Source organism: Thermothelomyces thermophilus, chromosome 5 (assembly GCF_000226095.1).
Source record: "Thermothelomyces thermophilus ATCC 42464 chromosome 5, complete sequence".
NCBI classification, from domain to species: Eukaryota; Fungi; Ascomycota; class Sordariomycetes; order Sordariales; family Chaetomiaceae; genus Thermothelomyces; species Thermothelomyces thermophilus.
The window spans coordinates 468,495-481,670 of record NC_016476.1 but is presented as its reverse complement, the minus strand read 5'-3'; the positions used below and the strand labels follow the sequence as shown (position 1 = coordinate 481,670).

Genomic DNA, 13,176 nt, shown 5'->3' with positions numbered 1-13,176 from the left:
GGCGCCTTACTTGTCATCTTGATCTGACTCTGATCTCTGGTTCGAATGGTCAGCCGGATCAAGTCGGGGGAGCGTGCCTTTAGCGACAGGGGGGAGATGGCAAAAGCGAGAACTCGGTTCTGCACGCCCCCGTTCCTCACAGGAAAACTGCGTAGCAATTCTAGTATAATATGGAATGTTTTCGCGAGTATATTGCTACAGTACTCCGTGGTCACGCTTCGTCCCGAGCCTGGGAAAGTCGTGGAGACAGGCACGAAGGCCGACTCCAACACCTTCAGTGATTGGGTGACGTTTGCCTTCGTTGTATTAAGGTGAAACTGCCAGTTGGGTCTTCTGCATGTGTGCTGGGACCGAAGAAAAGTTGGATAACGGGCCCATGGACTCTTTCAACCTCTTCATTGGAGCCTGTATGAAATTCAACTTGCGCACTTCTCTTTGAAACTGGGTCGCGGGCTCATATCATGCCGCTGTGCGGTGCCCTGTATGTATTACGTACCTTACTTCCGTAAAATCCTGAAGGAGGATGAATTGTTGCGCAGGTCTGGAACTCTCCAGTTCAGAACCCGAGGTGCCACCTTCGCTTCCCAAGAATGCCGTCGTGTTCGGAGTAGCATTGAGAGTAACTACGGAATACTTTCAGTTTCTTGGTGTGCAGGGGCACGATTGGAAATCCCCCAAACGCCCGGGGCTTCCCATTGGCGGAATTGGTTCAGAGAGCGGTGGGAACCGCACATGGAAAGTGTCTGGGCTAATTACGGATTACATGGAGAGTACGCAGAGTACGGATACTTGGTACACTACACTACGACGGTCTGCGCTCTCCTGCACCGAAGTTTCTTTCTCCCCTCTATCCACGTGGAGAGGATCGGCCCCCCCAGCCTTGCTCCGCTCGCAGATCATTGTCCCAGCCTTAATTACTTGTAAGGTCGCCGCTGGCCTGTGGTGATCACACTGATCTGGATTCCACTAGTGTACCCAGATACAACGATCGATAAGTCTAGCGGATGCGCTACACTTTCACCCACTGCACTATTCCGCACTCTCGGGTCAATAGGGATAAAGTGAGTCTTGGAAGTGTTAGAATCGCAGCCTGTGGAAAAGATCGGCATCTGGGGCGGAGAAGTCAAGAGCGCCTAACTCCTGGGCAGGCAAGGCAATATCGAGCGGAGGTGAATTTCACCGCGCGCTTTCCCAAGGGGGCGGGCGAGGCATCAACTTTACCCCAGGTATTTTTCCTCGGCCAGGAGCATCGTGGCGTCGGCATTGGTGAGATTTGCGAGTGGCCATCCATGACCTCTACCACCACCACCCCCCCTTGGACCGGCGAGACGGCTGCGCGTGCCGCCAACAAACAATATCTGATGCAGCGGATGGATTTGGACCACTCGAAGGTATAAAAGAGTGGGCACCCTCTGGCTTGGCGCAGGCATGGAGGTTGTCCGACTTCTGGCCTTTTAAGCTTGGCGCGCGAGTTGCGGGGGGGAGGGGTGGGGGGGAAGGAGCGGCCCCAAGTACATACATACCAAGTAAGGAATGCAAATGTATGCTCCGCATACCCGGTCCACTTTTTTTTTTTTTTCAACACACACTGTATGCACAGTCAGCGCAGCATCGGGCGTACCAGCAGAATGGACGATTATTGATTGCAATTTCAGCCTAGACAGCCTGGAGATGCCAAAACCTGGCCGTTGGAACGCAGCTGAAGTGCCGGGAAACCGAGGAAGGGGAGGCTTTGAGCGGGGTAGCGATTTCGTTAAAGACGGGCCAACCCGACTAGTGTAGTCGCCCCCAACCTGCTCCAGAGCCTACCCCGGACGTTTCCAATTCGCTTCGGCATCGGTGGGTAGCATCTGGGGTAAGCAAACGCGGGACAGACCAGTGACGGCCGTCCGGCTCAATCTGGCTCGCCTCCGGCTGATTTGGACAAATTTCCTACCATCCCGCGCCCCTAACCCCCCTAGGCGTAGTGTACAGAGTGTGCAACAGGCTCCCCCCGGTACGGCACGAACCAAGGTTGGGCGACCGGGGAGCGGGGATTACACCCGAGCCAGCGACCGACTGGCAGGTCGCCAGCGCCAAGACACGGCCGGGCGCACATAGAGGATGGAGAACCCTGTAGCTGGGGTGCGGAGGCCGGGGACGACGGGACGTCGGGAACTGAGGCGGGTTGCAGTTCTGGGGTTTGGCTCGTCAAGTCGAGGGTATGTTGCTTGCTGGAGCGCGAGGGAAGAATGGTAGCGTAGCCGAGCGTGTTCATCGTCGGTGGATCTGGGCCAACGGGAGGCTAAAAAAAAAGAAAAAAAAACATATATAATGTATACATCACGCCGACGCGACGGCGCCGAGAGCAGCTAGCCCTTCCGACTCGACTCTGTCCTTGTCACGCTCGTCTCCAAGCCCAGACGAGAGCTGCCATACCGTCGTCGTCAAGATGCCCAAAGCCAGATCCAGAGTGCCCGTCAAGGTGAACGTGGGGACGTCCGCCGACCCCATCGTCACCCGCCTCGTGCAGGAGGACAAGATCCCATGGTACAAGAAGCCGAACCTGCGGCGCATGTACATCTTCCTCTTCCTGTGCTGCATGGGCGTTGAGATGACCTCGGGTTTCGACTCGCAGCTTATCAACACGCTCCAGTACGCAGAGACCTTCCACAAGTGTACGTCTTGTTTTGTCTCTCTGTCTCTCTCTCTCTCTCTCTCTCTGATCCCGGGCGCTCCGTTGTCGATCCACGCCGCGATGGGCTAACAAAGGACTCGTAGACCTGGGTAACGGCCGCAAGGATGAGGACGGAAACTACGCCATCGAGCCCGGTCTTCTCGGCTTCGTCAACTCGTGCTACCAGCTCGGATCCATCTTCGCCGTCCCGATCGCGCCCTGGTTCGCCCAGCGCTTTGGTCGGCGGTGGTCCATCATGCTCGGATCCCTGATCATGGTCGGCGGTGCCATCATCCAGGGCTTCGCGCAACATGGTAGGCCCTGCCCTCTCGGCGCTTTGCTGACTCTTCTCTTGTTGTTGTTGTCGTCGTCGTCGTTGTTGTTGTTGATCGCAGGCTGACGTGACGACGGGTGATGTGTGTCACCCTGAATGTTTTAGTTGCCATGTACATCATCGCCCGCATGATCCTCGGCATGGGCATCTTGTTCTGCATCATCTCGGGCGCCGCCCTGATCGGCGAGCTCGGCCACCCCAAGGAGCGTGCCGTGCTGACCTCGCTCTTCAACTCGTCCTACTTCATCGGCCAGATTCTCGCGTCCGCCATCACGATCGGAACGACCGAGATGAAGACGAACTGGGCCTGGCGCCTCCCGTCCCTGCTCCAGATCTGCCCCTCGCTGCTGCAGATCGTCACCGTCTTCTTCCTGCCCGAGTCGCCGCGTTTCCTCATCTCCAAGGACCGGGACGACGACGCCAAGGAGGTGCTCATCAAGTACCACGCCGAGGGCGACGCCAGCTCGCTCCTCGTCCAGGCCGAGATCGTGCAGATCCGCGAGACCATCCGGACGGAGATGGAGGTGTCGAACCAGAGCTGGATGGAGCTCGTGAGCACGTACGGCATGCGCCGCCGCCTCGTCATCACCCTCTTCATCGGTCTCTTCACCCAGCTCTCGGGCAACACCCTGCTCTCGTACTACTCGGGCAAGCTGTTCGAGATGATGGGCTACACCGAGGCCTCGGTCAAGACGCGCATCAACGTGGCCAACGCGTGCTGGAGTCTGCTCAACGCCACCACCATCGCCTTCCTGGTCCCCTACTTCAAGCGCCGCCACATGTTCATGACCTCGGCCCTGTCCATGTGCGCCGTCTTCATCGCCATCACCGTCTCGCTCGAGCGCACCCAGGCGGCCCAGGACGCCGGCTTCAAGAACACGGCCGCCGGCATCTCGGGCCTCTTCTGGTACTTCGCCTTCGCCCCCTGCTACAACATGGGCAACAACGCCCTCACCTACACCTACCTGGTCGAGCTGTGGCCCTACTCGCACCGCAGCCGTGGCATCGGCGTCCAGCAGATCTTTGGCAAGCTCGGCGGCTTCTTCTCCACAAACGTCAACTCCATCGCCCTCGACGCCATCCGCTGGAAGTACATGGCCATCTACTGCGGCTGGATCTTCTTTGAGTTCCTCATCGTCTTCTTCCTCTACCCCGAGACCAGCGGCCGCACCCTGGAGGAGCTGGCTTTCCGTAAGTTCCTATTCTTCTCCCTTCTTGTGCCTTAGACGGGCCCTTCCTTTCTTTCCACACCGTCGTGACAGACCAACTCTAACCCTTGGTTTCCTACCTACCACAGTGTTCGAGGATGCCAGCCTCAACGAGAAGGCCGCCGCCGCCGTCGAGAAGCAGATCCATTACGGGGACGAGAAGGTCGTGCACGAGGAGGGACAGCCGGCTGCCAAGAGCGTCGTCTAAGAGTGTTGTACTACCACCCGGTTGGAAATGCCGAAGCATCAATATACCCGGGGTTGGGGGATAGGCAATTTTTTTAGTCATGATGTCTTAGTATTACTACCTACTGAGCTGGAAATTGAGCTGTTTCCTTTTTCAGGGTGGGAAACGTGTTGGAAGCCATCATCGCTACGCAAGTGAACTGGAGCATCTGGAGTTCTATTCATGTAGGTAGGGGGATTGGCACAAACAACCATCTTTTTACAGTGAGCAATCTTGTCGAAAACATAGCAAGAGATTTTAAGGAACTTTGTGACGATGGTTTCGAAATGAAAACTTGGTCGAAAAGAATAACCTATATCCGTATTAATTAATTACACCAAACTAGGCCACCTGCCGGTGCACCCAAAAGACATCGCACTCTCTGCAAGTGCGACCCGCTCCTGCGAGGCTCCTTGGATGGCAACTGATTGTTTACCTTCCTTAGTGAAGAAGCCATGCGTGCTTTACTTTCTTATAGTTCCTTCCTTCTAGGTTACAAACACCCATCATGTACACGCAGATTCTGACTTGTTGCCTGATGTTCCACCTCGGCACACAGCCTCCATCGCCAGATACCTTAGGTAGTAGCTTGACCGTTCCTCATTAGTGTACTGCACATACATATTGCCATAAATGGGCATGATGAAGAGCTCTGATTCGTTGCATGAAGCCGTCCCGAACTGCCTTGCGAGCCCACGCTGGAGACATCAAGATCTCAACGCCGCCAAGAATGGCGGTACACATCCGCGTCTAGGCCTCCAGTAACTGGGGCCGGTTGTCTCCTAGGCGCCTTGACAGGATTCAAGATGCAGTGCGCAAGAGTTCAAAAGGGATATAAAAGAGGCGGGGTGGTGTTGCATCAAGGCCATCTGTGCCCTCACCCCCTGGATGTATGTAATTACATAGCTTACATGCTAATTACTCCTTTCCAAAGTTCGACCCTCGTTCACTTCCACACTATTTCCACCCAATCGGGAGCTCAACTGTCTCAGCCAAGGGAAGAAGAAATATTTTGACCTTTACCACGGCAACTCCTCCCCGTTATACAACCAGAACTTGCCGCCGTCCCGCTCCGTCAGGCCCTCGACCAGCTTCAGGACCGCCCTCGCGCTGTCCTCGACCTCGACGACCGCGTTGGGCCCGCCCATCTCGGTCTTGACGTGGCCCGGGTCGACGGCGACGACGACGATGCCGCTGCCGCCGCCGCCGCTGCGCGCCCGCAGCTGCGCCTGCTGGTGCACCGTCAGCATGTTGAGCGCCGCCTTGCTGAGGCTGTACGGCGTGATCTCGGGCGTGATCCGGCCCGTGGCCAGCAGGGTGAGGGATCCGGCGCCCGACGAGATGTTGGCCACGCGCGCGCCGGGCGCCAGCAGCGGCAGGAGCGCCTGCAGCACGAGCGCCGGCCCCAGCAGGTTGGACCGCATGTGGTCGTTGAGCGCGGCGGGCGTCAGCGTGAGGGCCGTCTGCTCGCGCGCGTGCAGGACGGCGGCGTTGTTGATGAGCGTGTTGATCTTGATGTTGGCGTCGCCCGACGCCTCGCGAATCCGGTCGGGGAGCGCCGCGATCGAGGACTCGGACGACACGTCGCACTCCAGGATGTGCACTTTGGCGGCGGCGGTCTGCTGGATGGATTTCAGGGTCGCGAGGTCGCCTGCCGCACTGCGGACGAGCGCAAATACGGTGTTGGAAGCGGCCTGCGACAGCTGGCGGACGTGCTCCAGGCCGATTCCAGCACGGGTGCCGGTGATCACGTAGACGGGCATGGTGAGCTAAGTAGGGTAGGTAGGGTGGGTAGGTAGGTAGGTAGGCAGGTAGGTAGGTTGTGCTTGCGGAGAGGGGGAAGTGGCCGGAGGAAGGATGGACGTTGCGGTGCTCTCTGGTCTTCGGGTTGCGGTCGCTCACTGCCGGTCTGGGATGATATCGTTCAGGGTATATATCGTCGTTGGCGACCTCCCTCGCCGTGTCTTCCATGCGGGGTGTTGCTTGTCATGGTAATTAACCTGTCCGACGCTATCGCCATTCCATTTGAACGGCGAGGAGTCATCTTCGTCCGCGTTCCGAGCTCGAGCTCGTCTCAGTGTCAGTCTATGTGGTTCTAGTCCCTTCGAAAATACCACATCACGATGGTGCCAGATGTTCTATTTGTCATCCAGCCCACGATCCTAGTCAGGTATTTGGTGGCCTGAACATACCCCTGGGAACTTGGCCTGACCAAACCCCCCTTAACCAAGCATTCGTGATACGGTTTAACTAGTATAAAACTTGCCTATAACCTCAATTCTATAGACTAGTTTTAACTACTGGTCAAGTTAACTTTAAAAATAAAAATTATATAAAAAATAAACTATAATTAATGTAGATTTATTTTTAAATTTATTTAAAATGCCAAGTCTAGGGGGTATAGTTAGGCTACTACCTATAAATACCGATCCTAGTATAATATAGTTATCGTTCCTGCCGTCGAAACAAGTGGAGCGCCGGCCGGAAGAGCGGGCCGGACGGGCCGGCGGCGACGACGGAAGAAATGAGGTAAGGTAGGTGCGGAGTAGTGTCACTGTATCCGGGCCTGTGTTGGTTGATAAATCCGCTATCCCCGGCGCCAGCAACAACACCAAGTCCCTCGCTCCCATACTCTTTGCGAGGTTTCAATACAACAACCTCTGAGTCATACTTCCGAGTCCGAATCAAGATAAGTCAATCATGATTGATTGAGTGCTCGCAGGACCGTGATTCTTGAATTACTAATCATGTCCGATCAGTGGGCAAAAGCACGACACAAAAAAGAGAGAGAGAAATGAGCGAGAGAGCGTCCTTCCCACATGTCCTTCCTCCTGATCGCCTGCAGCGCCCTCAGCAGCTCAGCCCTCGGCAGCAGGACAACGACCGTGGAAAGAGCTAGACGCCCTGTGAAATCAGGCCAGGATGGTAATACCACTAAGAAGAGCCAGCGCTGAAAAACTGGGAACTCAACACCTCGGGAGGTCGATTGCCAGCCAAGACCCGGAGCATCCAATACCAAGGGGAGCCAAGTCCGGCCAAGCCAGCCAACTCGACCGTCACGGTCCTTCCCGCCATCCGGCCACCGGCCAAGGACGGGCAGCAGTGATGTCGTCGGCAATTGTCGGAGAGGTGGAGATGCGGGTGGAAGTACTAATAAGTCGAGGCGCACAAGAGAATCTGCAAACTGATGCTCGTCACGCCGAATGTCGGCCAAGTCCTTGGCCAAGCCGCCACTGGTCGTGGTCTTCCCTGACTCGGACGGATTCCACGCGCCCGTGGTCGCACTTCCCCGCAATGACGCAGCGCCATGTGCTCCGTCTCAGCCTTTCTCTTCCAGTAAAGAGCGACATGCGGAAGCGTACGGGGGAGCGCCTCCATTTTCCACGCATCATGTGGGCCCCTTGGTGTCGACGTGGTTGGCAGCTGCTGAACGTCGGTACCCCGGATAGAGGACCGAAAATGAAAGAATGACTGCCGGATCCGGCTTGGTCGCGGGTCTCAGGAAGCGGATGGGAGGCGTCGTGACCAGGAGCGACCCAAGCGCGTAAGGAACGGGACCTTGTCCTGGCCAGCCTTGGGGGACTTCATGGCATCGAAGCCTGTCAGGGACATGCTTCGGTCTCTGAGGGAGATTTCGTGGGGCTTGGGATACGTAGTCGATCTCTGCCTGCGGGCTAGCGGCGTGGACGGGGCTGACTGCTGTTTCCTCGGAGAACGAAGCCCAGCAGGGGTCGTGGGCTGCGCGGGGGGCGTCGAATTTATGTCTCCTTCGCCAATCTCGATCTCCTTGGCAACCAGAGAGGTCTTACTGTCCGGGCGCTTGTCGTCGGCTTCTGAGCTGTCGCTCACGGACGTCTCGAATCTTCCTCGCATGAATGCAAATGGGAAATCGATGTCGTCTCCCACTGCAAAAAGAGGTAAGTTTCGTTTTAGATGATGGAAGAGTGGGCAACATTAGGATATGCGGCCTACCATGAGTCGCCCACAAGCGGGCGTCGACTGTATACCTGAAAAAATCGTTCTTCACCGCTTGGTATCCGTTTTGGCTCAGCCAGGCTGCAACCCACTCCTCGGCTACCTTGACAGCATCGGACTTCTTGCCAGGAATGAGGAGCTGCGTGTTTCGGCTGGCGGCGAAGTTGAGGATAAATTGGCGTCGCGAGTGCTCCGCCGCGATAAGTGCCTTGGACACATCCATCCTTTCCAGCTCCAGCGGCGTTGACTGGCGTCTGGTTTCCCTCACGGCAGCGTTTGCCGGTCTGGCCATACCGCGTATTGCGTTTGCTTTATTGTTTGAGAGGCGTGCAGTGAGTGGTGTTAAGGGTGTCGACGATGGCGGAAGGGCCACCGAGGTTGTTGTCGCATTTGTGGTCGGCCAGCGCGATGACCGAAGGTGATGTGAACCAGACGTCCGAAAGCCTGGTTCGACAAACGCGGTCGCTCGAGTGTAATTATATCTAAGAGTCAACACCACAAAACCCAGACCCCGATGCAGAATTCCAGAAAGTTCAGATGGCTGCCACCCTTGCGAATGCAGGCAGCTGTGTCCGTTGCCGTGTGTCTCACGCGCGATAAGATTTTCGGTTGCGTTATCGGGAGCGAAGGACTCTGGAGCACTGTGAGTTCGGATGTCGTTTGGTCGGCCGAGAATATCAGCCCAGGGACGACCGAGCCTGACATAATTCAGCTTTGCGCTCAGGGGGTTTCGAACAATGAACCAAGACGTCGGGACCGTTTCCCGCGGCCGCTGCCAAGTTCGCCAAGCGCGCCGGACGACTTGGCGACGGCAGTCAAGCAGATGAGCTGCTGACTCGTCCGCCGTGCACAACACGAGCGTGGTCGATAGAAAACGCAGATGCGGGGCAGTGACTGCAAATCGCCATTCTGAGGGCTCCGTGCCTGGCCTACATAACAACTTTAGCCATCGGGAATGAATCGGCGTTTGCCCTCGAAGATCTAGTACTGTGTAGTATACTCACCAGGGTCTGATTGCTTTCGCGTGTCTCAATTTTCGTTGCTTGCACCGGGAATTTGTCTGAGTCGGCCACTGCACCGAGTTTGTATGTACATATGTATGTATGTACAAAGCCGTCGATGCAGCTCAACGCAGCCATGGAAGCTTCTCTTAACTGGCTACTATTTTCGGACGTGCTAATTATCAGCCGGCCCTGGCGCGATCACTACTCAGGTGGGTTGACACGTTGATCATCATAGCAAATCAGTCGCCTTGCTTGATGTGCGGGCTGACGGGCGACTAATTACTGCGTAATTATGCAGGTTAAAAAAAAAAATACCAAGCAATTCTGGCCTTAGACGTCAAAAATCCAAGAGAGAATAAGAACACAAGATGAACGCGAAAGTGCTGTAATTATGCACTAGTAGCCGAGCGGTACTCACGGCATCTGGCTTTCCACCGCCCATCTTTTTGATACCTGATGCTGATCCCTCACTCCGGCAGGCGTCCCTTCGTTACCCAGTACACGTTATAATTGCTATCATGCGCGTCGTAAAACGGCCCCAGCGTCACCGACTGCCCGTCGGCGGTCGCGGTAAACACCAACCCGTTTCCCTTGGCCCGCCTCACCGAGTCCAGATCGAGCGTGGGCAGCGACGCCAGCGACGCGCTGCCGTAGTCGCCCGATAACACCACTGGCCCGTACGCCAGCGCCGCGACGCCGGGGTTGTCGTTGGCCGCCACCGTCCGCAGCGTCATGGGCAGCCTCACCGTCACCACGTCGCCCGCCTTCCAATCGCGCCCCCTGATGGACACGTACGTCCCCGGCACCGCCGCCGCGACGCCCGCCTTCTCCCCGTTGACGAGGACCTCGGCGCCCGACGTCGTCCACGAGGGGATCCGGACGTGCATGTCCCAGCCGCCCGTCGGCTCGCCCCCGACCGTCAGCGTGATGGTGTCGCTCCCCGCGGGGAAGGCGGTCTCCTGCGTGAGGGTGACGCCGCGCTCCGTCCACCGCAGCACCGATGGGGTGAAGAGGTTCACCCACAGGTTCGCCGCCCCGTCGTCGTCGGCGTCGTCGTCGTCGTCGTGCCAGTAGATGGAGTCCATCAGCTTGGTGTTGGTCTCGAGCGCGGTGCCCTGGCAGCACCAGAAGGAGTCGTAGTCGGTGCTCCAGGTGCCGCCGCCCCAGGCCGGGCCAACCCCGCGGCGGCCACCCGGGTTGAGCGGCGTGAAGTAGGTGACGTGCCCGTGCGGGTCCGCCGGGTTCTGCTGCCCGAGGAGGTGGTTCAGCAGCGCGCGCTCATAAAAGTCAAAGTAGGCCGTGCTGGCCGGGTCGAGCATCCACAGCTCGCGCGTGAGCCGGAGCATATTGTACGTGTTGCACGCCTCGGCCGTGTCCTCGAGCAGGTACTTGGCGATGGCGTCGGGCTCGTGGAAGTGCTCCGCCTGGCTGTTGCCGCCGATGGCGTAGCTGTGGGCGCCGACCGTGAAGTTCCACGCGTTGGCCGCGATGTCGCGGTACCGGGCCGTCCCCGTCGCCTTGTACTCGAGCACGGCGCCGATCCACTTGGGCACCTGCGTGTTGGCGTGGAGGCCGTCGAGCCGGTCCTGCCGGGATGCCAGGGGGTCGAAGACGGCGGCGTGGTCGAACCGCTGCGCGACCTCGAGCCACCGCGGGTCCCCGGTCTGGAGGGAGAGCTCGGTCAGGACGTCGTTCATGCCGCCAAACTCGGTGCCCAGCACGGCCTGCATTTGCTCGTAGCTCAGACGGCCGGTGCGCGAGTCCACCCACCCGGCCAGCGCGAGCAGCACGTCGCGGGCCGTGGTGTCGCCTACGTGGCGCCACACATCCAGCAGGCCAGCCATGGTCTTGTGGATGGCGTAGTACGGGACGTTGCCGTTGCTGAGGGTTCTTGCTTCAAGAGCGTCAAACTCGGACTCCGGGAACCCAGACAGGTAGCCGGCGCCAAAGCCGACGGCATCGTTGTTTGCCTGGCACTTGGCGAGCTCGGCCACGAAATAAGTGGCCCGGTCACGGCAGGCGTCGTCCCGCAGGGAGGCGTAGCAGTGTGACCACGCAGTGAGAAAGTGGCCCTGGACATGGGTTCGGAACGGGAAGTCGGGCGCATCCCAGCCCCCGTTCTGGCGAGCCCCCTGGGTCGACAGGCCATGGTTGGCCCGGAAATTGTAGAGCAGGCGGTCGACGTCGACCCATTTCAGGTACGTGACCGTGCGGTTCTGGTTGTCCGTCCAGCGGCTGTCGATCAGGGAGACGGCGCTCATGTCGAAGGGCTGTGGCCATGAAGATTGTCCCATGGTAGGCTGGGCCGCCGCAAGGAGGCCGAGCAGCAGGCCGAGAGCTTGGGAGCATATCATGATCGTCAGGTTCCTCGCGCCTTGGATGCTGTATTTCGAACAAGCGAAGCTACCTGGTGCTCTCTTCAACCAGGGCCTTGGCTTCCTCAGGGCCCACTGGACTTCTGGTCGAAGGCTGCTCAAGTCCCCTATTTATAGAGAGCTCTGGTTGCACTTCCTGCGGGGGAATGCGGATCCGGACTTTTGACGGGAGGTGGCTAAGATCTGGGGTAGAAGTGGCTCGGCCCGGCAAACACCAGTCCATCCGGGTGCGGATCTTTGTGCTAGGAGGCAGGCTCACAACCGTCCAGAAGATCACATCCTCGGGTTGCCAGCACTATCGACCGAAGAACCGCCAAAGCGGACAAAAACTCCGCCGCGAGTGAGGAGCCGCCAGAGCATGGCCTGATAACTATTTGCGGAAAAGATTCAGCCCGTCAACATGTTCGAGGAATACGGCGGTAGTTGCTTGTTATGATTGGCGCGGCTAGAGAGTAAAGACTAACTGAGTGCAACCTTGGAGAAGAGTAGGATCGACTTAGGCTAGGGGGTCCCGCAACACCCGCCAGACATCACGAGTCCCAGCAACCGGACATGAAGGTTTTGGAGTGTTACCAAATCACAATATCACACTCCCCGTGTCTCGTGATGCGCATGCCATGTCCTGCCAAATATCTGCATTCCAATAGTGGAGCCTTCTGAAGCTTCATCAACCTTTCCTTCGCCTAGTCCTGTCACGACATCATCTCGTGGCGTCACAAGCAGTTGGAGAGTGTAGAGTAGCCACGTGGTTCTACGTATCTCATTAATCTGGGTCGGCAGAATTGGATAGATCATCGGATCATAACATTTCGGTTAGATATAATTAGAGAGTTGTAGGGACTCCCAGTTCCATGCCTTCAAACAATGGGGTCAGGTAGAGTACACCAAAGGATTTCTCATGGCCACAATGTCTGGCCGAGAAACCCAAATTTGGACATGGTGTGATGGTATTTCAAACAAGGAAGGCGGCCAGTCGCTCAACTGGCCGCCTAGGGTCAAATGGCCCATTTGTTGTCTGAAGTCATTAGGACTGAAAGAGAAAGAGCCAAAGAAAAAAGATAAAAAAAAAAGGGGGGGGGGGTATAGTAACGGTCGCTGGTGATAGCAGATGATTGGTCCATGACGGAGGTGCGCCGCACTGTTGGGATGCGATCAGAAAACCACGCCGCTAATTTGGGGGTCTCAAGCCAGGTGGTCTCGAGGCAAAGGGACCTCGCTTAAGGGCCTCTTGCGGTGCTGTGCCAGGTTTGTGTGATGACTCCGAGACGGCATGAGTGAGAAGGGATGCGGCCAAAGACTCTTGACCAGCATGCTGGCGGCCGCGTTGTCCATGTTTTGCCGGCCATCAGATATTGCTCCTGTTGTTTTTATATGAGCCGCTGTTAATATCCCGCCTCA

The 13,176-nt window shown here is 57.4% G+C and overlaps 5 protein-coding genes across 5 annotated transcripts; 1 reads left to right on the top strand and 4 right to left on the bottom strand.

Annotated features, from left to right (window-relative positions):
- Positions 1 to 1,957: 1,957 nt before the first annotated feature.
- Positions 1,958 to 2,257, bottom strand: MYCTH_2128653 (uncharacterized protein; the record flags this gene model as incomplete). Its single annotated transcript, XM_003664780.1, has 1 exon — positions 1,958 to 2,257. The coding sequence occupies one exon, from the start codon at positions 2,255 to 2,257 to the stop codon at positions 1,958 to 1,960; it is 300 nt and encodes a 99-aa protein (XP_003664828.1).
- Positions 2,258 to 2,366: 109 nt separating this feature from the next.
- Positions 2,367 to 4,406, top strand: MYCTH_84164 (sugar transporter-like protein; the record flags this gene model as incomplete). The annotated part of the gene is made up of 4 exons (XM_003664779.1): positions 2,367 to 2,657; positions 2,761 to 2,970; positions 3,096 to 4,181; positions 4,288 to 4,406. The coding sequence occupies exons 1-4, from the start codon at positions 2,432 to 2,434 to the stop codon at positions 4,404 to 4,406; spliced, it is 1,641 nt and encodes a 546-aa protein (XP_003664827.1). The 5' UTR covers positions 2,367 to 2,431.
- Positions 4,407 to 5,062: 656 nt separating this feature from the next.
- Positions 5,063 to 6,299, bottom strand: MYCTH_88807 (NADP-dependent dehydrogenase-like protein). The gene has a single exon (XM_003664778.1). It carries the CDS (start codon positions 6,185 to 6,187, stop codon positions 5,444 to 5,446), a length of 744 nt encoding a protein of 247 aa, XP_003664826.1. The 5' UTR covers positions 6,188 to 6,299; the 3' UTR covers positions 5,063 to 5,443.
- Positions 6,300 to 7,922: 1,623 nt separating this feature from the next.
- MYCTH_2139925 (uncharacterized protein) lies at positions 7,923 to 9,538 on the bottom strand (the record flags this gene model as incomplete). The annotated part of the gene is made up of 3 exons (XM_003664777.1): positions 7,923 to 8,329; positions 8,397 to 8,683; positions 9,531 to 9,538. 3 exons carry the CDS (start codon positions 9,536 to 9,538, stop codon positions 7,923 to 7,925), a joined length of 702 nt encoding a protein of 233 aa, XP_003664825.1.
- A 332-nt stretch (positions 9,539 to 9,870) lies between these two features.
- MYCTH_55581 (uncharacterized protein) lies at positions 9,871 to 11,697 on the bottom strand (the record flags this gene model as incomplete). The annotated part of the gene is made up of 1 exon (XM_003664776.1): positions 9,871 to 11,697. One exon carries the CDS (start codon positions 11,695 to 11,697, stop codon positions 9,871 to 9,873), a length of 1,827 nt encoding a protein of 608 aa, XP_003664824.1.
- Between the last annotated feature and the right edge of the window lie 1,479 nt (positions 11,698 to 13,176).

Coding starts and splice junctions, on each gene's coding strand:
- MYCTH_88807 (XM_003664778.1), bottom strand. CDS start 6,187: ATGCCCGTCTACGTGATCACCGGCACCCGTGCTGGAATCGGCCTGGAG.